General features: G+C 44.6%; 1 protein-coding gene across 2 annotated transcripts in view; it reads right to left on the bottom strand.

Moving 5' to 3' along the window:
• MAP7D2 (MAP7 domain containing 2) overlaps positions 1 to 23,338 on the bottom strand; it is a 136,578-nt gene that overhangs the window by 55,059 nt on the left and 58,181 nt on the right. For both annotated transcript variants that reach the window (XM_044283972.1, XM_044283973.1), the window contains exons 2-3: positions 14,818 to 14,895; positions 12,965 to 13,128 (exon numbers count right to left, since the gene is read on the bottom strand). In XM_044283972.1, the coding sequence (XP_044139907.1) occupies positions 12,965 to 13,128; positions 14,818 to 14,895 (242 nt within the window). The remainder of the gene's footprint in view (positions 1 to 12,964; positions 13,129 to 14,817; positions 14,896 to 23,338) is intronic.

The following is a 23,338-nucleotide window of genomic DNA, read 5'->3' as shown; positions in this document are numbered from 1 at the left end:
ATGTTTCATCATAGTTTGTGTGCGAAAATGAAATAAATTATATATATATATATATATATATATATATATATATATATCTATATATCTATCTATCTATCTATCTATCTTACTATCTCTATATCTATCTATCTATACACACACACAGTGGATATAAAAATTCTACACATCCCTGTTAAAATGTCAGGTTTCTGTGCTGTAAAAAATGACAAAGATAAATCATTTCAGAACTTTTTCCACCTTTAATGTGACCTATAAACTGTACAACTCAATTGAAAGACAAACTGAAATCTTTTAGGTGGAGGGGGGAAAAAAAAATAAATAAAAATAATAATAATGTGGTTGCATAAGTGGGCACACCCTCTTATAACTGGGGATGTAGCTGTGTTCAGAATTAAGCAATCACGTTAAGGGTCCATTCACACGTCCGTTGTTTCTTTCCTGATCTGTTCAGTTTTTTGCGGAACAGATCTGGACCCATTCATTTTCAATGGGTCCTGAAAAAAAAACGGACAGCACAATGTCAGATTTTTTTCAGGACCCATGAATGGGTCCAGATCTGGTCCAGATCTGTTCCGCAAAAAACGGAACAGATCAGGAAAGAAACAACGGACGTGTGAATGGACCCTAAATAGGAGTCAGCATACACCTGCCATCATTTAAAGTGCCTCTGATTAACTCCAAATAAAGTTCAGCTGCTCTAGTTGGTCTTCCTGACATTTTCTTAGTCGTATCCCACAGGAAAAGCCATGGTCCACAGAGAGCTTCCAAAGCATCAGAGGGATCTCCTTGTTAAAAGATATCAGTCAGGAGAAGGGTACAAAAGAATTTCCAAGCCATTAGATATACCATGGAACACAGTGAGAAGTGGAGAAAATATGGCACAACAGTGACATTACCAAGAACTGGACGTCCCTCTAAATTGATGAAAAGACAAGAAGGGAGGCTACCAAGAGGCCTACAGCAACATTAAAGGAGCTGCAGGAATATCTGGCAAGTCCTGGCTGTGTGGTACATGTGACAACAATCTCCCATATTCTTCATATGTCTGGGCTATGGGGTAGAGTGGCAAGATGAAAGCCTTTTCTTGCAAAGAAAAACATCCAAGCCAGGCTACGTTTTGCAAAAACACATCTGAAGTCTCCCAAAAGCATGGGGGAAAAGGTGTTATGGTCTGATGAAACCAAGGTTGAACTTTTTGGCCATAATTCCAAAAGATATGTTTGGCCCAAAAACAACACTGCACATCACCAAAATAACACCATACCCACAGTGAAGCATGGTGGTGGCAGCATCATGCTTTAGGGCTGTTTTTCTTCAGCTGGAAGTAGGGGCCTTAGTTACCGTATTTTTTGCCCCATAAGACGCACTTTTTCTTCCCCCAAAATGGGGGAGAAATGCCCCTGCGTCTTATGGGGCGAATGCTGCCAGTTTTACATCGCAAGCTGCGATGTATGAGCAGAGCGGGGACTCGGGGAGGGACTGGGAGGAGGAGCTGGGGGCCGGCAATAGCGGCGGGGCGGTGCAGTCAGTGTAGTATAGCACCGCCCCGCCATACTAATATAAGATCTCATATTCAAGTAATAGTTATTAAACATGCCCCCCAACTGCTATTACTACCTTACATCCTAAATCGCTGCTGTAGAATTCAGGCAGGCCGGGCGGGCGGCAGCGTAACTCGTGTCACCCTGCGCCGCCTACTTTATGAATGAAGTAGGCGGCGCAGGCAAGTGACGTCAGTGAGACGCGCCGGCCGTCCAGCCTGAATTTTACAGAAGCGATTAGGATGTAAGGTAGTAATAGGAGTTGGGGGGCATGTTTAATAACTATTAATTCAATATGACATCTTATATTTGTATGGCGGCGGCGGGCGGGCGTTCGGATTGCGATCTGTGGATGGCACTGTTACAGGGGGGGGGGGGAGGATCTGTGAATGGCACTGTTATGGGCTGGGGGGGTCTGTGCATGGCACTGTTATGGGCTGGGGGTCTGTGGATGGCACATATATAACAGTGCCACCCACAGATCCCCCCCCCAGCCCATTACAGTGCCATCCACAGATCCCCCCTGTAACAGTGCCAGCCACAGATCCCCCCTGTAACAGTGCCAGCCACAGATCCCCCCCTGTAACAGTGCCAGCCACAGATCCCCCCCCTGTAACAGTGCAAGCCACAGATCCCCCCATAACAGTGTCAGTCATCCACAGATCCCCCCATAACAGTGTCAGTCATCCACAGATCCCCCCATAACAGTGTCAGTCATCCACAGATCCCCCCATAACAGTGTCCGTCATCCACAGATCCCCCCCATAACAGTGTCCGTCATCCACAGATCCCCCCCATAACAGTGTCAGTAATCCACAGATCCCCAGTAATAATGCCATCCACAGACCACCATTAGTTCCAAACCCACAGCACACCTTTTGGTTAAAAAAATGTTTTTTCTTATTTTCCTCCCCAAAAACCTAGGTGCGTCTTATGGGCCGGTGCGTCTTATAGGGCGAAAAATACGGTAAGCTAGAGGGAGTTATGAACCGTTCCAAATGCCAGTCAATATTGGCACAAAACCTTCAGGCTTCTGCTAGAAGAAAGCTGAACATGAAGAGGAACTCTATCTTTCAGCATGACAACGACCAAAAGCATACATCCAAATCAACAAAGGAATGGCTTCACCAGAAGAAGATTAAAGTTTTGGAATTGTCCAGCCAGAGCCCAGACCTGAATCCGATTAATAAATCTGTGGGGTGATCTGAAGAGGGCTGTGCACAGGAGATGCCCTCGCAATCTGACAGTGTTTTTGCAAAGAAGAGTGGGCAAATCTGGGCAAGTCAAAATGTGCCATGCTGATAGACTCATACCCAAAAAGACTGAGTGCTCTAATAAAATGGTGCTTCAACAAAGTATTAGTTTAAGGGTGTGCAACCATATTATTTTATGTTTATATTTTTTCTTCCCTCCACCTAAAAGATTTCAGTTTGTTTTTCAATTGAGTTGTACAGTTTATAGGTCACATTAAAAGGTGGAAAAAGTTCTGAAATGATTTAATCTTTGTCTCATTTTTTTACATCACAGAAACCTGACATTTTAACAGGGGTGTGTAGATTTTTTTTTATATCCACTGTATATAGACCGTTATGGGGAGGGGGGGGGGGGATCTGTGGCTGGCACCGTTATGGGGAGGGGGGATCTGTGGCTGGCACCGTTATGGGGAGGGGGGATCTGTGGCTGGCACCGTTATGGGGAGGGGGGATCTGTGGCTGGCACCGTTATGGGGAGGGGGGATCTGTGGCTGGCACCGTTATGGGGAGGGGGGGATCTGTGGCTGGCATCGTTATGGGGAGGGGGATCTGTGGCTGGCACCGTTATGGGGAGGGGGATCTGTGGCTGGCACCGTTATGGGGAGGGGGATCTGTGGATGACTATGCTATGGGGAGGGGGATCTGTGGATGACTATGCTATGGGGAGGGGGATCTGTGGATGACACTATATAGCATCTTATGTCATCCACAGATCCCCCTCCCTATAAAACAGTGTCATCCACAGATCCCCCTCCCCATAACAGTGTCATCCACAGATCCCCCTCCCCATAACAGTGCCATCCAGAGATCCCCCTCCCCATAACAGTGTCATCCACAGATCCCCCTCCCCATAACAGTGCCATCCAGAGATCCCCCTCCCCATAACAGTGTCATCCAGATCCCCCTCCCATAACAGCCCCGGCCCCGCCGCTCACAGGAGTATTCCTTAACCGGCAGTAACTTTTACTTTAAATCACTGCATCTTTATTACTTTACAATGAAGCTCCAGTAGCAGGCAGAGCGGGCGGCGGCGTAACGTCACTTACTCACGTGACGCGCCTGCGCTGCCCACTTTATGAATGAAGCAGACGAAGCATGTGCGTCACGTGAGTAAGTGACGTTACGCCGCAGCCCGCTCTGCCTGCTACTGGAGCTTTATTGTAAGTAAATAAAGATGCAGTGATTTAAAGTTCAAGGACACACAGGCATATCGCCTGACCGCCCGCTCCCACCTGCATAGCAACGAGTCGTCCGATTATTAGATAACGGGATTTGTTGACAACGAACCAGTTATCGAATATTATCAAAAACGTTGATTAATTGTTGCAGCCCTAGTGTGTGTGTGTGTGTGTGTGTGTGTATATATATATTATAAAATCTGACCAAAAATATAAACGCAACACTTTCGGTCCCATTTTGCATGAGCTGAACTCAAAGATATGAAACATTTTCTACATACACAAAAGACCCATTACTCTCAAATATTGTTCACAAATCTGTGTTAGTGAGCACTTCTCCTTTGCCGAGATAATCCATCCCACCTCACAGGTGTGGCATATCAAGGTGCTGATTAGACAGCATGAATATTGCACAGGTGTGCCTTAGACTGCTCACAATAAAAGTCCACTATGAAATGTGCAGTTTGAACACACAGCACAATGCCACAGATGTCGCAACATTTGAGGGAGCCTGTAATTGGCATGCTGACTGCAGGAATGTCTACCAGAGCTGTTGCCCATGCAATGAATGTTCATTTCTCTACCATAAGCCGTCTCCAAAGGCGTTTCAGAGAATTTGGCAGTACATCCAACCGGCCTCACAACCGCAGACCAGTCACAGTACCCCGCTGCCCCTTTAACGGTGGCCTCCACAGCAGCCTGCCTCCTTAACAGTGAACTCCACAGCAGCCTGCCTCCTTAACAGTGAACTCCACAGCAGCCTGCCTCCTTAACAGTGACCTCCACAGCAGCCTGCCTCCTTAACAGTGACCTCCACAGCAGCCTGCCTCCTTAACAGTGACCTCCACAGCAGCCTGCCTCCTTAACAGTGAACTCCACAGCAGCCTGCCTCCTTAACAGTGACCTCCACAGCAGCCTGCCTCCTTAACAGTGACCTCCACAGCAGCCTGCCTCCTTAACAGTGACCTCCACAGCATCCCTCCCCTAACAGTGACCTCCACAGCATCCCTCCCCTAACAGTGACCTCCACAGCATCCCTCCCCTAACAGTGACCTCCACAGCATCCCTCCCCTAACAGTGACCTCCACAGCATCCCTCCCCTAACAGTGACCTCCACAGCATCCCTCCCCTAACAGTGACCTCCACAGCATCCCTCCCCTAACAGTGACCTCCACAGCAGCCGCCCCTTTATTAGTGACCTCAACGGTACCCCATCTCATTAACAGTGATTTCCACAACACCTCACCCCTTAACAGTGGCCGCTAGAGCAATCTGCCCCTTAACACTGACCTCCATAGCGGACTGCCCCCTTAACTGTGACCTCCACAGCAGCCTTCCCCTAGGGTGGCTGATAAGGGACATGTCACCGACCGTGTGTATGGCAGTTGGGATGTGAGGAGAAAGACCTGCAGGCTTCTATTGGCTAATGTAGGTCATGTGATGTGCCATATTTGCATTTTGGGGGGATATCTTAGGAACGGTATGTGCTATATAGCTGAGACTCAGTCGAAAACCTTTCCAGACACCTGATGTACCAAATTTCATGATTGTAAATGCGACGGTGCAGATTAGCGGACATATATATATATCTACAGTACAGACAAAAAGTTTTGCCACACCTTCTCATTCAAAGAGTTTTCTTTATTTTCATGACTATGAAAATTGTAGATTCACACTGAAGGCATCAAAACTATGAATTAACACATGTGGAATTATATACATAACAAAGTGTGAAACAACTGAAAATATGTCATATTCTAGGTTCTTCAAAGTAGCCACCTTTTGCTTTGATTACTGCTTTACACAATCTTGGCATTCTCTTGATGAGCGACAAGAGGTAGTCACCTGAAATGGCTTTTCACGTCACAGGTGTGCCCTGTCAGGTTTAATCAGTGGGATTTCTTGCCTTATAAATGGGGTTGGGACCATCAGTTGTGTTGTGGAGAAGTCAGATGGATACACAGCTGATAGTCCTACTGAATAGACTGTTAGAATTTGTATTATGGCAAGAAAAAAGCAACTAAGTAAAGAAAAACGAGTGTCCATCATTACTTTAACCCCTTAGTGACCAAGCCTGTTTGGGCCTTAATGACCAAGCCAAATTTTGGAAATCTGACATGTGTCATTTTAGCTTAGAATAACTTTGTAACGGTTTTGCACATCAAAGTAATTCTGACATTGTTTTCTCGTCACATATTGTACTTTACTTAGGTGGTAAAATTCTACCGATAAAATATGCGTATCCTTATTAAAAAAGTGAAATTTTATGAAAATTTGTAAAAAACTGCACATTTTCCTATTTTCAACTGCAATATTTCATATACATACATAAATACTATTCAATATTTTTTTATCAGAAATTTATTTCCACATCTTTACTTTATTTTGGCTGCACTCACAAAAATTTTTACTTTTTATTTTTTTTTATTTAGGAGACTTTACATTTTAACATAAATGTTAAAAAATTTTAAGTACATATTTTTTCCTGAAACAAGCCAAGTTTGCAGAGGTTTATAAGTGTCAGAATAATAGAAACCCCCCAAAAGTGAACCCATTTTAAAAACTAGGCCCCTTAACGTATTTATCTATGGGTGTAATGAGTTTTTTGACCCACTAGTTTTTTGTAGAAATTAATGCTAAGAAGGTGAAAAAAAATGTAATTTTCATTTTTTACACAAAAGTGTCAATTTAAAGACAGATTTTTTTCTACAGAGCACATGAAAATGAAGATGTACACTCCAAAATGTATCACCCCTGTTTCTCCTGTCTTCAGAAATACCCCCATTGTGGCCCTAATCTTATGTCTTGACAAACGGCAGGGCCCAAACATAAAGGAGCACCCAGTTGTTTTCAGAACACAAAATTTGCTTGAAAATGGTTTAGGCCCCATTGCACACTTGTAATGGCGTTGAGCTGCCAAAACAATAGAAAACCCCCACAATGGACCCCATTTTGAAAACTAGACCCCCTAAGGTATTCATCTAGGGGTGTAGTGAGCATTTAGACCCCCTAGTTTTTTGTTGAAATTAATGCTAAGAAGGTGAAAAAAAATAAAAATAGCTCCACGAACCATCCCAAAGGGATCCCTCCCTCCCTGGAAAGCCCACAAACTAAACAGAAAATGAGAATAAATTGAATTCCTGACCCCCCCCCCCCCTGTTCTTTTTGGTATTAAATAAAATTAATAATTTGCAACCGTATGGTACGTTTCAAAGCAGGGGTAATTACAGAGCCCTGGTTGTGATGGGCAGCTGGGGCAGTAAATCCGGGTGTCCCTCCTCCTTCCATGTTTGCTACACACCCGGCATCTTTTCTGTGGATACGTTTTGCTGGTAGTGGCAGGGACGGGGTGAGGGAAATGGCGTTCTAAAAGCCTTCGAACGTCCTCCGATTCGAAGGCTTGCCTAGGTGCGGGGGACTCAAACAGGAGACTCTCAATCACCTTCTCCTGGTACTCGAGGAAGTTAAGGTTTCCCTGGGACTTTTTGAATAAAATAAAACTATTATAGGTAGCAATCTGGATGAGGTAGATTGCTACCTTTTTATACCAGGCCCTGTTTTTTCGCTTCACCAGGTAGGGGTGAAGCGCTTGGTCCGAGAGGTCTACACCTCCCATAAATTTATTGTAGTCTGTCACACAGACCGGTTTGTGCTTGTCCGCCGTAGCCCCCCTCTCCCTAACTGCCACTGTGGTGTCTGCATGCAAGGTGGTCAGCATGTAGACATCCTTCCTGTCCTTCCACTTCACGGCAAGCAGCTGGTCACTTGCGAGGGCGAAGGATGTTCCTTTCTCCAAACGTTTGGAGACCAGCGGTTGTGGGTATCCAACTCTATTTTTGCGGACTGTCCCACAAGCCCCTGTGTTTGCAGCATGGAGGGATTTATAAAGGGGTATACTAGTGTAAAAATTATCGGTGTACACGTGGTACCCTTTGTGCAGGAATGGTGCCAATAAATCCCACACAATTTTTCCCGATGTGCCAATATTTTCGGGGCAGCCTGGGGGGTTAAGTTGGGAGTCTCTGCCCTCATAAATAGACAGGCCACAGGTGTAGCCGGTTGTGCTCTCGCACACCTTATACAACTTTACCCCATATCTGGCACGCTTGGAAGGAATATATTGACGGAAGGAAAGGCGGCCTTTAAAACTAAAAAGGGACTCGTCAACTGATAATTTTTTCTCAGGGGTATATAATTTCAAAAATAAATCTGTAAGGAGGGAAATAAGGGGTCTCAATTTATTTAGGCGGTCGAAGGCTGGGTCAGTTCTGGGGGGGACTTGGGAATTGTCTGAAAAATGCATGAACCGCATTATGACTTCATAGCGGTTACGGGACATAACTGCTGCAAACACAGGGGTTGAGTGGACAGTACTCGCAGCCCAATAGGATCGGACAGAGGGTTTTTTTACAATGCCCATGTCCAGGGTAAGCCCCAAAATTTTTTTTATTTCAGGGACACTTGTGGGGGTCCACCGTCTTACATAAATAGACGTGGGCTTTTGTACAGCAAACTGTGTGGCGTACAAATTAGTTTGCTGCACAATTAACTCCAGGACTTTATCATCTACAAATAAATGAAAAAAATCATAAGGGGTAAAATTGCCGACATCCACATTAATTTGGGGAGTGGGTAAAAATTGGGGTACTTGGGGGGAAAATGAAGTGGCAGGAACCCACGTAGCAGAAGGGACGGGACCGCTGGGTGGAGAATGAGGGGAGGTGGTGACTTCTACCACCATAGGGCTATGGGGTCTGGGGATGGAATCAGAGTCCCCGCTATCTGAAAATATTTCCGCCTCTGAAGCGGTGCCAGATTCAGAGTGGTCAGAGCAGAGAAATTCGTATGCCTGCTCCGCACTTAATCTCCGAGCCATTTTTTTTTTTTTCTGTACAGCTCAGAAAAATTCAAATAACCGACCGTCCCTAAAAATGACTGACACCCACCGACTGACGGAGTGACACCCACCGACTGACGGAGTGACACCCACCGACTGACTGAGTGACACCCACCGACTGACTGAGTGACACCCACCGACTGACTGAGTGACACCCACCGACTGACTGACACCCACCGACTGACTGAGTGACACCCACCGACTGACTGAGTGACACCCACCGACTGACTGAGTGACACCCACCGACTGACTGAGTGACACCCACCGACTGACTGAGTGACACCCACCGACTGACGGAGTGACACCCACCGACTGACGGAGTGACACCCACCGACTGACGGAGTGACACCCACCGACTGACGGAGTGACACCCACCGACTGACGGAGTGACACCCACCGACTGACGGAGTGACACCCACCGACTGACGGAGTGACACCCACCGACTGACGGAGTGACACCCACCGACTGACGGAGTGACACCCACCGACTGACGGAGTGACACCCACCGACTGACGGAGTGACACCCACCGACTGACGGAGTGACACCCACCGACTGACGGAGTGACACCCACCGACTGACGGAGTGACACCCACCGACTGACGGAGTGACACCCAACAACTCACTGACTGACACCCACTGACCGCCAGTAACAGACGAACAGGGTCCCTAATAAAGATAAATGACTGTAACTAATAGACGTCTAATGACGGACGCCTAATCACGGACATCCACTGACCGCCAGTTACTGACGGACAGTTTATAATTTGATTTTTTTTTCTTTTTTTTTTCACAGTATGTAATCACAGAGCCAGGACAGAAGTCTGATCTCTCTCTCCTCACAGAACAACTGCGCTGAGGGGAGAGAGAAGCACAGCCCCTGTCCTGGCCATGTTTTGTAAATATAATGGATGTGATCTCCATGATAGGTTTATCATGGAGACCACATGATCAGGGACCATTATTATTGGTCCCTGATGGTTACTGTGCTGAAGGCAGATCTTCAGCACAGTAACCAGTGCGCATGTCTGTGCCATTTTTTTTTTTTTTTATTAGATGGGGGGGGGGGCCCTAATAACTTTATTAAAATATATCTAAGGGCCCTATTGCCCCGATCGGGGTGCTGGGGACCCGATCGGGGCATAACTTGAACTTCTCTCTCCTCTCCTGAGGAGAGAGACCTTACAGTAAGCGGCGGCGGCCGGCTTTCAGTCTGCGCATGCGCCGGCCGCCGCCGCCATCTTCCTTGAGGGTAAGGGGGGTGGGGGGGTGAGGATCGGGACCCAGCTTAGGGATAGAAGTGCTGGGGGACCCGATCCTAGCACCGGAGACTTTCTCCCTCCTCTCTCACATGAGAGGAGGGAGAAAGTTTTAGTTCAGGCTTCATTTTCGGTGATCGCCGTGATAAAGTGTATCACGGCGATCACGTGATCAGAGACCGCTTGTCACGGTCTCTGATCACTGCCCCGAGCCCTCAGCTACCTCCGGTAGCTGCGGGCACGGAGCTACTACGCTTGATTTTAGCGTTAACTCGGGCTGAAGTGCCGCCGTAAAAAGGCGGCGCTCCAGCCCAAGGCCCCTTAGTGACCGCCGTAAAAACACGTATGGGTGGTCACTAAGGGGTTAAGAAATGAAGGTCAGTCAGTCAGCCGAAAAATTGGGAAAACTTTGAAAGTGTCCCCAAGTGCAGTCACAAAAACCATCAAGCGCTACAAAGAAACTGGCTCGCATGCGGACCGCCCCAGGAAAAGAAGACCAAGAGTCACCTCTGCTGCGGAGGATAAGTTCATCCAAGTCACCAGCCTCAGAAATCGCAGGTTAACAGCAGCTCAGATTAGAGACCAGGTCAATGCCACACACAGTTCTAGCAGCAGACACAGCTCTAGAACAACTGTTAAGAGGAGACTGTGTGAATCAGGCCTTCATGGTAGAATATCTGCTAGGAAACCACTGCTAAGGACAGGCAACAAGCAGAAGAGACTTGTTTGGGCTAAAGAACACAAGGAATAGACATTAGACCAGTGGAAATCTGTGCTTTGGTCTGAACTTGAGATCTTTGGTTCCAACCACTGTGTCTTTGTGCGACGCAGAAAAGGTGAACGGATGGACTCTACATGCCTGGTTCCCACCATAAAGCATGGAGAAGATGGTGTGGGGGTGCTTTGCTGGTGACACTGTTGGGGATTTATTCAAAATTGAAGGCATACTGAACCAGCATGGCTACCACAGCATCTTGCAGTGCCATGCTATTCCATCCGGTTTGCGTTTAGTTGGACCATCATTTATTTTTCAACAGGACAATGACCCCAAACACACCTCCAGGCTGTGTAAGGGCCATTTGACCATGAAGGAGAGTGATGGGGTGCTGCGCCAGATGACCTGGCTTCCACAGTCACCGGACCTGAACCCAATCGAGATGGTTTGGGGTGAGCTGGACCGCAGAGTGAAGGCAAAAGGGCCAACAAGTGCTAAGCATCTCTGGGAACTCCTTCAAGACTGTTGGAAGACCATTTCAGGTGAAGCTCATCAAGAGAATGCCAAGAGTGTGCAAAGCAGTAATCAAAGCAAAAGGTGGCTACTTTGAAGAACCTAGAATATGACATATTTTCAGTTGTTTCACACTTTTTTGTTATGTATATAATTCCACATGTGTTAATTCATAGTTTTGATGCCTTCAGTGTGAATCTACAATTTTCATAGTCATGAAAATAAAGAAAACTCTTTGAATGAGAAGGCGTGTCCAAACTTTTGGTCTGTACTGTATGTATGTATCTACATACACATAAATATACATAATATATACACATTATTGGGACACATACATATTACTACTACAGGAGCCTTTAGGACTTTTTATTCTAATCCATTAATATCAAGTAACCCCCCCCCCCCCCCCCCTAGAGTCTAAAACCTCTTCAACTCTTCTGTGAAGACTTTCTACAAGATTTTGGATGGTGTCGTCTTTTTTGCCCATTCAGCCAAAAGAGCATTTATGAGGTCGGACATTGATGTTGGAGAAAAAGGCCTGGCTCACAATTAATTTTCTAATTTATCCCAAAGGTGTTCAATAGGGTTAAGGACAGGGCCCTGTCAAGTTCTTCCACACCAAACTAACCCAACCATGCGTTTTCAGACCTTGCTTTGTGAAGTGAGGCATAACAATTGTAGAACAGAAAAGGGTATTCCCAAAGCTGTTCCCAAAAAGTTGGAAGCATACAACGGTCCAAAAACGTCTTTCATTATACTGTATACTGGAGCATTACGATTTCCCTTCACTGGAACTAATTCTTTCACAGAATACAATCAGATACACATCAATGATCACATGTCAACATCTGGGAAAATAAAGGGACAACATATTTAAAAGGGCATTCTCATCTTGGGCATTGGGGCTAGGATATGCCCTCAATGTCTGGTAGATGCGGGTCTCACATCTAGGGCCTGCACCTATCCTTAAAATAGAGCCCAAAAAGTTAGAGGACATACTGGGCATGCGCAACAGTCCTCTATTCATTTCTATGGGAGAGATGAAAACATCCAAGTGGTGCACTTGGCTGTTTTTGGCAGTCCCATTGAAATGGATGGGAAGCACAGCACACAAGTGTGGCCATGGCTTCATTCAATTCGATGGGGCTGACAGAAATAGTTGAGCCAATGCTCGGCTGTTTTCGGTACTCCCATAGAAAGGAATGAAGGGTGGCCGCGTATGCACCCTCCGTCACTTTGCGGGCTCCGATCTAAGAATAGGTGCTGGTCCCAGAGGTGGAATCCACATCTATCAGACATTGGGGAAATATCCTAGCAATATGCCCCTAATGTCCAAGATAGGACAACCCCTTTAAGAGTCTTTGTGTTTTCTTACTTCTGGAGGATAGCTTTTTTGCATACTTTTTTTACTGCCCCTGTCAAACCTTATGTAAAGCAAGTCCTCTAACCCACCTAGTAAAAAGTGGGAGCTGAGAAGGTATGAAATGCTCTGTACCCATGTGTCAATGGACTGCTAGCCACCATCCTGAAAAGGTCATGCCCACAAAAACCAATCCAAAAAGGAACAAATCTGTGAGTAGCCACTCACAAAAGCAGAGACTGATCTCACCTCTTCTTCTCTGGTTTTCAGCTTTCTCTTTTCTTCTACTGCCGCCCGCTTCTGCTCCTCTTTTATACGCTGATCCTCCAGCTTCTTCCACCGCTCTTCAATTTGTTTCTCATACTGCAGTTTTGCTCTTCTTTCCCTTTCCAAAATTTGTTGCTCTCTGGCAGCTACAAATAGAGAAGTAGAAATTGAATGCAGCCATAAAACCCAGATGAACGTATGGCACACAATGCCAATGGAGTAGACACAAAGCATGCTTTGCTCGCAAGAATGAACCCCATAGAGGGCATCTGTCATGGACTCATTACATGACATTAGAACGCATGCTACTATAATTGTAATTATACCTGAAGGGCATCCAGGGGGATTTACTTGAATGTCTTTGCATGAGAGAACCACCGGGTGCACCAGGGCATTTCACCCGTGTGAAAGCAAAGCATACAGTTTCACTACCACTTGCATTTTTTGCGCCAAAATGTTGGCCCACTATTATATAAGACATAAGGTGCACCACAAAGAATGACTGTTTCAAACATCCGTGACATTTCATGGTGTTAAACTAGAATTTGGGTGTTGCCAGATTAATTAAAAACTGAAATCCAGGATTCTAGTGCACATTAGACCTACTTCGAGTTGGTCTAAAGTTTTTGGTGTACAGAATTTTGGTGCACTTTAGGGCTGCACGATATATCGCAAAATTAATCGAATTGCGATAATCGGCAAATGCGATATGGCGATTTAGCCGACCCGAAAATGCCGCGATTATATATGAAGGGGCCCCGCGCACATAACTGGCTTTGTGTGTAAAACAATCTCTCTCCTATTGATAACAGGTCCAGCCTCTGTACTCACTGTCACGATAAATGCACTGCAGCGAGCTGGCCGGCCGGCCGGCGCGTGACTGACGTCACTTAGTAACGCTCCTGCTTCCTAAAGTGGGAGGAGCGTTACTAAGTGAGGAGACTTATAGGCCATATATGCTCCTCTGGAATTCTGGAAAGAAAGGGATGCAAATGAGCTCTTAACAAGCATCCCGGCAGCTACCCGAAACAGCTGTCTGCAGATGAGGTGCTGGCTTATTTAATATCCAAGTCATGTATCAAGGCCTATTTAAAGTGTTGAACATTGACTTACAGGATAGTTGCTTTACATCTGGTGGCACCAGAGGCAGAGCTCATTTGCATCCCTTTCTACCTTAATCAAATACACAAAATACTGGTTGGCCAATGTAGCGCGCATGTATTCTGAATGGGGAGAGGGGAGTAAGCGGCTGACAGGGGGGAGTAAGCCGCTGACAGATACCTCTGGCGGTAACTTATCTTACTGAGAACGAAAGGATGGAGCACGTTGACATTTAACAGCTCAATCCTCATCTCAGTCGACATCTACCATTAGGGGAGAGTTAGTCTCCCCCATACACATTTGATGGTCAGCCAACCCTGATGAAATCTGTGAGTTCAGTTTATAGAAGTCTAAATGTGTATGGCCAGCTTATGAACCAAATTGGATACAACTGTAAGAAACTGTAAAAGATTACAAAGAACCAGTACATGCCTCCACCGATTCCCTGCCATTCCGCACCAGTTCTGCACTTCCTGTCACAGCATGACACTTTAATGTATTCCAGCTGAGGCTCATTCAGCCAGTCACTAGCTGATGCTGGTTACCACTAAGGCCAATGACTGGATGAGCAGGCGGTTACTAGTATTTCTAGCCATGTTGAACCAGGACAGGAAGTTCAGAGTATTGGGGGCTGGAACAGGAATGATGGAGGACAGGTGGAGAGAAGTACCAAAGAAAATCTCACTGGAAACCCTTTTAAAAGAAGGAAAGTAATAAGCAACAGTGAAACCTACCAAGACATTTCTCTCTTTCGTTCCGTCTTTCTTTGGCCAGTCTTTGTCGTTCATCAGTCTTGAAAAGACTATCCATACCTTGAAATGAAAGAATAGTTAATTAATTTCACTTGAATAATAAAAATAAAAAATGCGTTGCCCTGTTCTTCGATTATTCCTCTATTATTTTTCGAATCTTTTGTGGCGTTAAAGAGGACCCGTCACCTATTTTGACATGTCTGTTTTAGTAACTACCAGTAATTGCATTCCCCATGTAATAATTCTGGAGCATCTTTTTGCATAATTCTGTGTTGTGCAATTCTTTTATTATTCCTACATTTATTTGCAAACAGCCTAAAATAGAGGCCAGCTGGGAGTTTCCCATTAGAGGCGTGTCCTGTGTAAGAAGGTACCTGGAATCATCGTGGATGGAAGGTATGTATCACCGAGGTTCCTGGCCTCGGTGAAGTAAGAGCCGGTATTTTATATCTCAGCAGCAGCTATTGCTAATTGACACTTTGAGATTTAGCATGGCTGTCATAGCTGATCCGGTACGGCTCTTATTGGGAGTAGTCAAAGTGCTGGGTGGGTGATTACTCCCTATGTTCCAGGCCGGGTTTTGCCAGGCATAAAAACCAGCCAGCACTACCAGGTGTGGTGGATTTACCTCCCTCTGACACTGGAGCTCAGGAGTCTGTGTGCTGTGAACTGAGGGCTGTGCTGGGATTTGAGGTTTGAGCCGGGCTGGAGGACTCAGGCCCCTCTAAAGGCTAACAGGCCGCCTATGGACTTGATGAGGCTGAATGGCTAACAGGGTGTGAATTAACACCCAGGAGAAAAGGGGAATTTTATTATTAATGGACTTTCCTTGTGTGTGAACAAACACCAAGCCACCTGCGTTTTGTGATACACCTTATCTGCATTTTGTTATACACCAATGTGTGAATAAACACCGCTGTTTGATTCACAAACTGTATACTTTGCCTCTATTCTGCATCCGCTAGTCCGAACTACCAGTGAGAATCCCCACATACTGTCATACTATGTTAGACACACTCCCATCTGGGGAATGCACTCGCCCCTTTTCAAAAGTGGCCGTGGCATGGGTAAGGCTTAGTCGTCCTGAAAATTTAATGAAAACCATAAACTGGTGTAGATTGTTTTTTCTGGCACACAAAGGGCCAGAGATGCACCAGTGCAAACTACATAAAGACTGGCATATGAAACACCATACATTAATATGTTTCTCCCGATTGTTCACTTTCTTTTTTGTTTTTACTGTCATGGTAATACATAGGAAGCATTCCTATCTACAACGTACACAGAGATTTTATCAGCATGTAATGGGGAAAGTAAAGCATCTCAGCAGACCGCATTCTTGTCTTCCCAGTACAAAGGTGAAGATCACTGCACACATGTATTCGGATAAACTCAGATAGATGAGGTGGCTAATAGATGAGGTGGCTAAGTCCATGTGCGGAAAGATCACATGGACTTAGCCACCCTTGCTGTAAAGTCTTCTAACCCCTTTGGGAATATTCCGGTCTTGCACACTAAGGAATTTTTAAAGTTCCAAAGCCCTAAAAACACAGTAGAAAACCTAATCCTACTAAACATGCTTTTTTTTTTTTACTGTAATTGTACAAAATGCTTTTACACAGCGGTTTTCTGGCAGAAAAGGTATTCCAGGAGTTTGATATTGATGGATTATCCTCAGGATAGGTCATCAATATCAGATACTTGACAGCCAGGTATCCCATCAGCATCTTGAAGAGGCAGTGGTGCTCCAGTGAGCGCTGTGGCCTCCCCACGGCACACCAAGCAATGCCTTGTACTTTGTATAGCCCCATTCATCTCAAGGGGACAGAGCTGCAAATAGGCCAATGTAACCAATGCACATAATGTCACTGACCTAGGACGAGGCCGGGGCACTTTCATCAGAGTGTCATGGGCTCTTCAAACAGCAATCAGCTAGGGTGCCGGCTGATAAGGATAGGCCATCAATATCACAATCCTGGAAAACCCACTTAACACTCTGGAAGGAAGGGAGGGAGGGGGAGGGGTAGGTGGAGGACCCCCTCCCACAACGGTAGCAAAATATGTTATCTTTTCATATATGGCTGTTACATACTTTCATGGCACCCTCTATTGTTCTGACGATTCCCTCCACCTAGTGTGTCCAGTGCCAGTGGTCATATATGTGCAGTCCCGCTACCTGGATATTCTTGTACACAAAAGGCAGAACAATTCCTGCTATTCTGCAGGCCAGTCATATGGTTTATTTCAGTAGCATTTGCTGTTAAAGAAGCACTCCAGGAAAAAAACATCTTCGTTGTCTTCGTTTGTCAAGTCCACCGGATAAAAGGCAGCGCATGCAATGCACTCAGGAGGTGCTTTATTGTAGAATTATCAGCTCAGTTCCACCATTATACTGACCACCTGAATCCTACAGAGTCCGCTGTGTGAAGCGGAAGTCAGTCTCTAGACGCATTCATATGAGACGCTTAATGTGAGGATCATTCTTAAAGGAAATGGGTCACTGAAAATTTTATCTGCCAGTTAAAACCAGATAGCGGCACATACCCTTTTTTCAAATTTGTTTTCATTTTTTGATAGCTGATTTTTTTATTCTATTTTCTGAGCATGATTACGGGCGGTCATCTTGCCTGAGCTGTTCTTAACAGCATTTAGAGAGCATTAAAGCAGCCCCATGGGCTATAGACACAATGTTCAGGGACAGACCGCTGACTTCTATGGGAGAGTTTTCTAGGCATGCTCCGAGACCTGTGCAGAGGTAAGGAGGGAGGTTATAAGCTGTGATATAACTTATTGTGAATGGTAGATCCTGTGTTGTCTGTACATAGAGTTCATACAACGGAGGCTATAAAGTTAACCAGATAACTGCAGTAAAGTAATCTATACACACTGTGAAGTGTCACCTATTAGAACTAGTGGCCAGTGCGAAAACTGCAGGATTTTATTTATTTTTTTAAATATAGAAAATTAAAAACCTCACCAAAAATTATTTAAACATAACATAAAAACATGATTTAAACAATAGGTCATTTTCTTATGACACATTCCCTTTAACCACCTCCCGTCCACCCGTTGACTATAAACATCCGGGAGGTGTTTCGCTATCTCTGAATGGACGTTCCAGAACGTCTATTCAGAGATAGCAGCTGCACGCTAATAGTGGACCTGCAGAGCGGGTTGCCCGCTGTCAGTGACAGCAGGGCAACCCAGAGAGAAGGCAGGGACAGTTCCCAGGTGTCCCTGCCTTCTAGTTCGCTGTATACACAGCTATGCGCTTCCTGTCCCGGCCCGGTGGTCATGTGACCGCCGGGGCTGGGAGAGTACAGGAGCTTCTAAAAAGAAAAGTGAAGTTAAATGTCCCCCAGAGGTCTTGTATGACCTTATGGGGGGGACGCAAAGTGAAAAAAAAAAAAAAAAAAAAAAAAAGTTTCACATGTAAAAAAAATAAGACATATTTGGTATTGCCGTGTCTGTGATGGTCGGCTCTATAAATATATCACATGATCCACCCAGTCCGATAAGCACCATAATTTTTTTTAAAATAAAAACTGTAAAAAAAAAAGCCATTTTTGTCAACTTACATCACAAAAAAGTGCAACACCAAGTGATCAAAAATGGCGTGTGTCCCACAAAATGGTACCAATAAAACAATCACCTCATCCCGCAAAAAATGAGTTTCTACTGTAAGGGTGCATCAGGGGGGCTTCAAATGGGACATGGCATCTAAAAACCAGTTCAGTAAAATCTGCCTTCCAAAAACCATGTGGTGCTCCGTTTCTTCTGCGCCCTGCCGTGTGCCCTTACATCAGTTTACGACCACATGTGGTGCGTTTCTGTAAACCGCAGAATCAGGGTAATAAATATTGAGTTTTGTTTGGCTGTTAACCATCAATGTGTTAAAGAAAAAAAATTGATTAAAATGGAAAATCTGCGAAAAATTTGAAATTTTGATCTCCATTTTCCTTTCATTTTTGTGGAACACCTTAAAGGGTTAACAAAGTTTGTAAAATACGTTTTAAGTAACTTGAGGGGTGTAGTTTCTACAATGGGATCATTTGTGGGGGTATCCACTATGTAAGCCCCACAAAGTGACTTCAGACCTGAACTGGTCCTTAAAAAGTGTATTTTGGCAATTTTAAAAATTATAAGAATTGCTTCTAAAATTCCTAACGTCCTAAAAAAATAAAATGACATTTTCAAAATGATGCCAACATAAAGTAGACATATGGGAAATGTTAAGTAATAATTATTTTATGAGGTATCACTTTTTTTTTAAAGCCAGAGAAATAAAAAATTTGAAAATTGCTAATTTTTCAAAATTTTGGGTACATTTTTTATTTTTTTATAAATAAAGGTGAAATATATTGACTCACATTTATGACTATCATGAAGTACAATTTGTCACGAGAAAACAATCTCTGAATGGCTTGGATAAGTAAAAGCGCTCCAAAGCTATTACCACATAAAGTGACATATGTCAGATTTGCAAATTTAGGCCTGGTCAGGAAGGGGGCAAATGGCCCGGATTGAACTACTAGTGTTGTAGTCACATGAACAGAACAAGGATCTAACCACCAGAAAATACTCCCATACATTTAAAGGCACTTTTAAAACGGGCCGAGGATCAGGCCAGTTATCAGAAATTAACATTCGTACAAACACCCGTTTCCTGGTAATTGGCTTGTGTGGCACCTAATATTGCAGTTTGTCAGCAGCACATCCTCCGTTTGCACAGTGCAGTATGCTGCTAATCATTTTAGGTGCCGAAAAGTGGCACTTTTATGAGGGACAATTATTGGCAAAGGTCGTTTAAACAAGCATACAATATGCTTGGGAATGGAGGGTGAATGATCGTAATAATGATCATTCACCCCCTTTCATTTTGGTCAAAGGCCCTTTAAATGATCAGTATTGGGCTAAGTATGAGGGCCTTAAAGGAAATGTGTCATCAGAATATGACCCATTGTTTAAATCATTTTCCATGTCCATATCTAAAAATTTTAAACAAAAAACATTAAATCCTGTAGTTTTCCCACTGGCCAATAAACCAAATAATTGGCACCACTTATTAGGCTGCTTTCACACTAGCGTTCGGGTGTCCGCTCGTGAGCTCCGTTTGAAGGGGCTCACGAGCGGACCCGAACGCAGCCGTCCAGCCCTGATGCAGTCTGAATGGAGCGGATCCGCTCAGACTGCATCAGTCTGGCGGCGTTCAGCCTCCGCTCCGCTCGCCTCCGCACGGACAGGCGGACAGCTGAACGCTGCTTGCAGCGTTCGGGTGTCCGCCTGGCCGTGCGGAGGCGTGCGGATCCGTCCAGACTTACAATGTAAGTCAATGGGGACGGATCCGTTTGAAGATGCCACAATATGGCTCAATCTTCAAGCGGATCCGTCCCCCATTGACTTTACATTGAAAGTCTGGACGGATCCGTCCGAGGCTATTTTCACACTTAGCTTTTTTTTGCTAATATAATGCAGACGGATCCGTTCTGAACGGAGCCTCCGTCTGCATTATTACGATCGGATCCGTTCAGAACGGATCCGATCGAACGCTAGTGTGAAAGTAGCCTAAGTCTGTACAAATCACTTTACTGCAGTTTCCTGCTTATCTATACGTTGAGGTGATGTCATTACAGGCAGGGTTAGAATGACAGATAAGACAGGAGCCACCATTTAACATAGGTGATTGTCAGAGCTCATCAGAGCTCTGCACAGGTCACAGAGTTGCCTAGGAAACTATCCCATAGAAGTCAATGAGGTCCCCTCCTGACCAGTGTCTATGGACCATGGGGCTGCTGTAAAGCAATTTTCTTGATGCTGTTAAGAACAGCTCAGGCAAGATGGCCACCCCCATAATCATGTTCAGAAAGTTGTAGATTTATTTATTCCATCAGAAAATAAAAACTGATCAGAAAAAAAGGAGATGTGTTACTATCAGATTTTAACTGGCAGAACACATTTTTGCTGACATTTCCTATAAAGTGGCTCTGTCAGCAGGACCAACCCTATTAAACAAGACATACTGGCTGGTAGGGATCATCATGCTGATTTAAACAATACCTTTCTTTTGTCTGTATGCTAAACAGCTGCAGAGAAATCTTCATTTTCATTCATATGCAAATGAGAAGTTTGAGCACCAGGAGGCGGGGCTGAAGCCTTTGAGCACTGCTCTGTAACACCCCCTGTGCTCTGAACACTCTCCCCTTCCTTTGATTGACAGGAGCTAGACATGCTGAGGGCAGAGCTGTGCCCTAGCATCTACATATCATACACTCTATGTACTATAGCTTCACCACACTGAGATCTGGTTAGAAAGCTAATCTACATATCACTGCTTTATTCACAGGCCCAATATATGATTATAAAGATACCAGTAATACATGTGTGTTAGCTTATAAGCACAGAAAAAAAACATATAGCCCTATGTAGTAATTCTATAGCTTTGTGGTAAGTGTATGGTTTTGCATGAAGAGATGCCAGGTTTAAATCCTGGGAGAGACTTCCATAAACTTTTTCTCAGTATATTAGACTGGTGTTTTGTTTTGTTTGTTTTTTGCTTAGGAACCTGAAAACTATTACTGATTTATTTACAGACACAATAATAAAACACACCAGCAAGATTTATTAGCTTTTAAAGCCTAAGAATATAATTCTCAATATGATAAGGATATATAGTGTCATATAGTAACAAACTGGTGTAAAGTAGAAATGGCTTTGTGACTCCCAGGATTCAAACCTAGGATCTCTACATGCAAAACTAAACACTTACCACAAAGCTATAGCATTACTACATAGAATAATATGGTTTTCTATGCTTATAAGCCAACACACACATTACTAGTCTTTATAATCATATATTGTGCCTGCGAATAAAGCAGTGATATGTAGGATTAGCTTTCTGAGCAGATCTCAGTGTGGTGAAGCTATAGTAAATACAATATATCATATGTAGATGTTAGGACGCAGCTCAAATGGAGGGGGGAGTGTGCAGAGCACAGGGGGGGGGGGTTAGAGCAGTGCTCAAAGGATTCAGCCCCGCCTCCTGGTGCTCTAATTTCTCATTTGCATATGAATAAAAACAGATTTCTCTGCAGCTTTATTAGCATACAGACAAAAGAAAGGTATAGTTTAAATCAGCATGATGAGCCAGTGTGTCTGGTTTAATAGGGTTGATCCTGGTGACAGAACTCTTGCATTAGTTCTATTGAACTAGAAGCTGTAGGCCAGTGGTGGCGAACCTATGGCACGGGTGCCAGAGGCGGCACTCAGAGCCCTCTCTGTGGGCACCCACACCCTGAAAAAAGTCTAAGGCATGCCAGTATGCCTAACACTTTTCCTGCCATTCATCAGTGCAGACGCGCTATGAACAGCACAGGCAGCGCACAGAATGTAGGCAGGCTATCATAGATAAATGATAAAGTACATAAAAGATGCACTATCTTGGACTGTAGTATTCAGGGTAAATTGCCATGTTGGCACTTTGCGATAAATAAGTGGGTTTTGGGTTGCAGTTTGGGCACTTGGTCTCTAAAAGGTTCGCCATCACTGCTGTAGGCTGTGCAGGAATGCTGGAAAATGAAATTTTACAACAGCTGGACGGTCACAGGTTAGGCACCCCAGGATTAGAGCATGGCCAGCTCTGAAGAGCGGGGGGTATTTGTAGTCAAGAACCACATAAAATGCCGTAATTTACATTTATTAGTTCAGCATGGCTTTACTGCGAGGCTGAATCTTCATCAGACTTCTGTGTAGTTATATGGCAACTATAGATTTCCCCACTATAAATCCCTCTCTTCACCTTCCATGTATTGTTATAGGTTATATAGAGGATTGGGAGTGAGCCACACGGATCCTGACTAGTCTGAGGCCTCAGTTACTGTGTAACCACATCAAACATCTACAAAAGACACACAAAAATACCAGAGATTAACTAAAGAAACGCCTTACAATAGATGTGTCTTACAATAGACGTACATAAAAAAGCTCTCTCTTGGCACTTCCTCTCTAACCTCTGCTACATCTGTACATAAAATGGCATGCATGCTATACCTGCCAATGTGTATAGGCGTGTCCCAACGGCACATGTCAGGGAGAAAAAGAGAAGAACATAAATAAATAAATAATGGATCTGGTCTGTTGAGTTCCAACATGCCCAATGGCTTTGTTCTCAGGGGAGATACGCTGCCACCAAAAGGGAAGATAACCTGTCAGCGGCTTACTGCCCTCTCCCCATTCAGTACACATGCATGCATGTTCAGGCTGAACGTTTATGTGAATGAAGTTTGGGAGAGACAGTGTTTGGTTTGTTGACCGCTAGAGCGGTGCTCGAAAGTTTGTGAACCCTTTAGAATTTTCTACTGTATATGTGCTAGGGATTGTCAAAGAAGGGGCAAGATTTGGAGAGGGCAACCTGGACTTCAGGAAAGAAGATGCCAGACTCCTGGGGAAAACTTATCACAGCCTGGCGGAGTACAGCCTATGATAGCCAGGTGCGCTGCCGGATGCT

Source organism: Bufo gargarizans, chromosome 3 (genome assembly GCF_014858855.1).
Source record: "Bufo gargarizans isolate SCDJY-AF-19 chromosome 3, ASM1485885v1, whole genome shotgun sequence".
Taxonomy (NCBI): domain Eukaryota; kingdom Metazoa; phylum Chordata; class Amphibia; order Anura; family Bufonidae; genus Bufo; species Bufo gargarizans.
The sequence above is the reverse complement of the archived record's forward strand: the minus strand, read 5'-3'. Positions and strand labels throughout refer to the sequence as shown.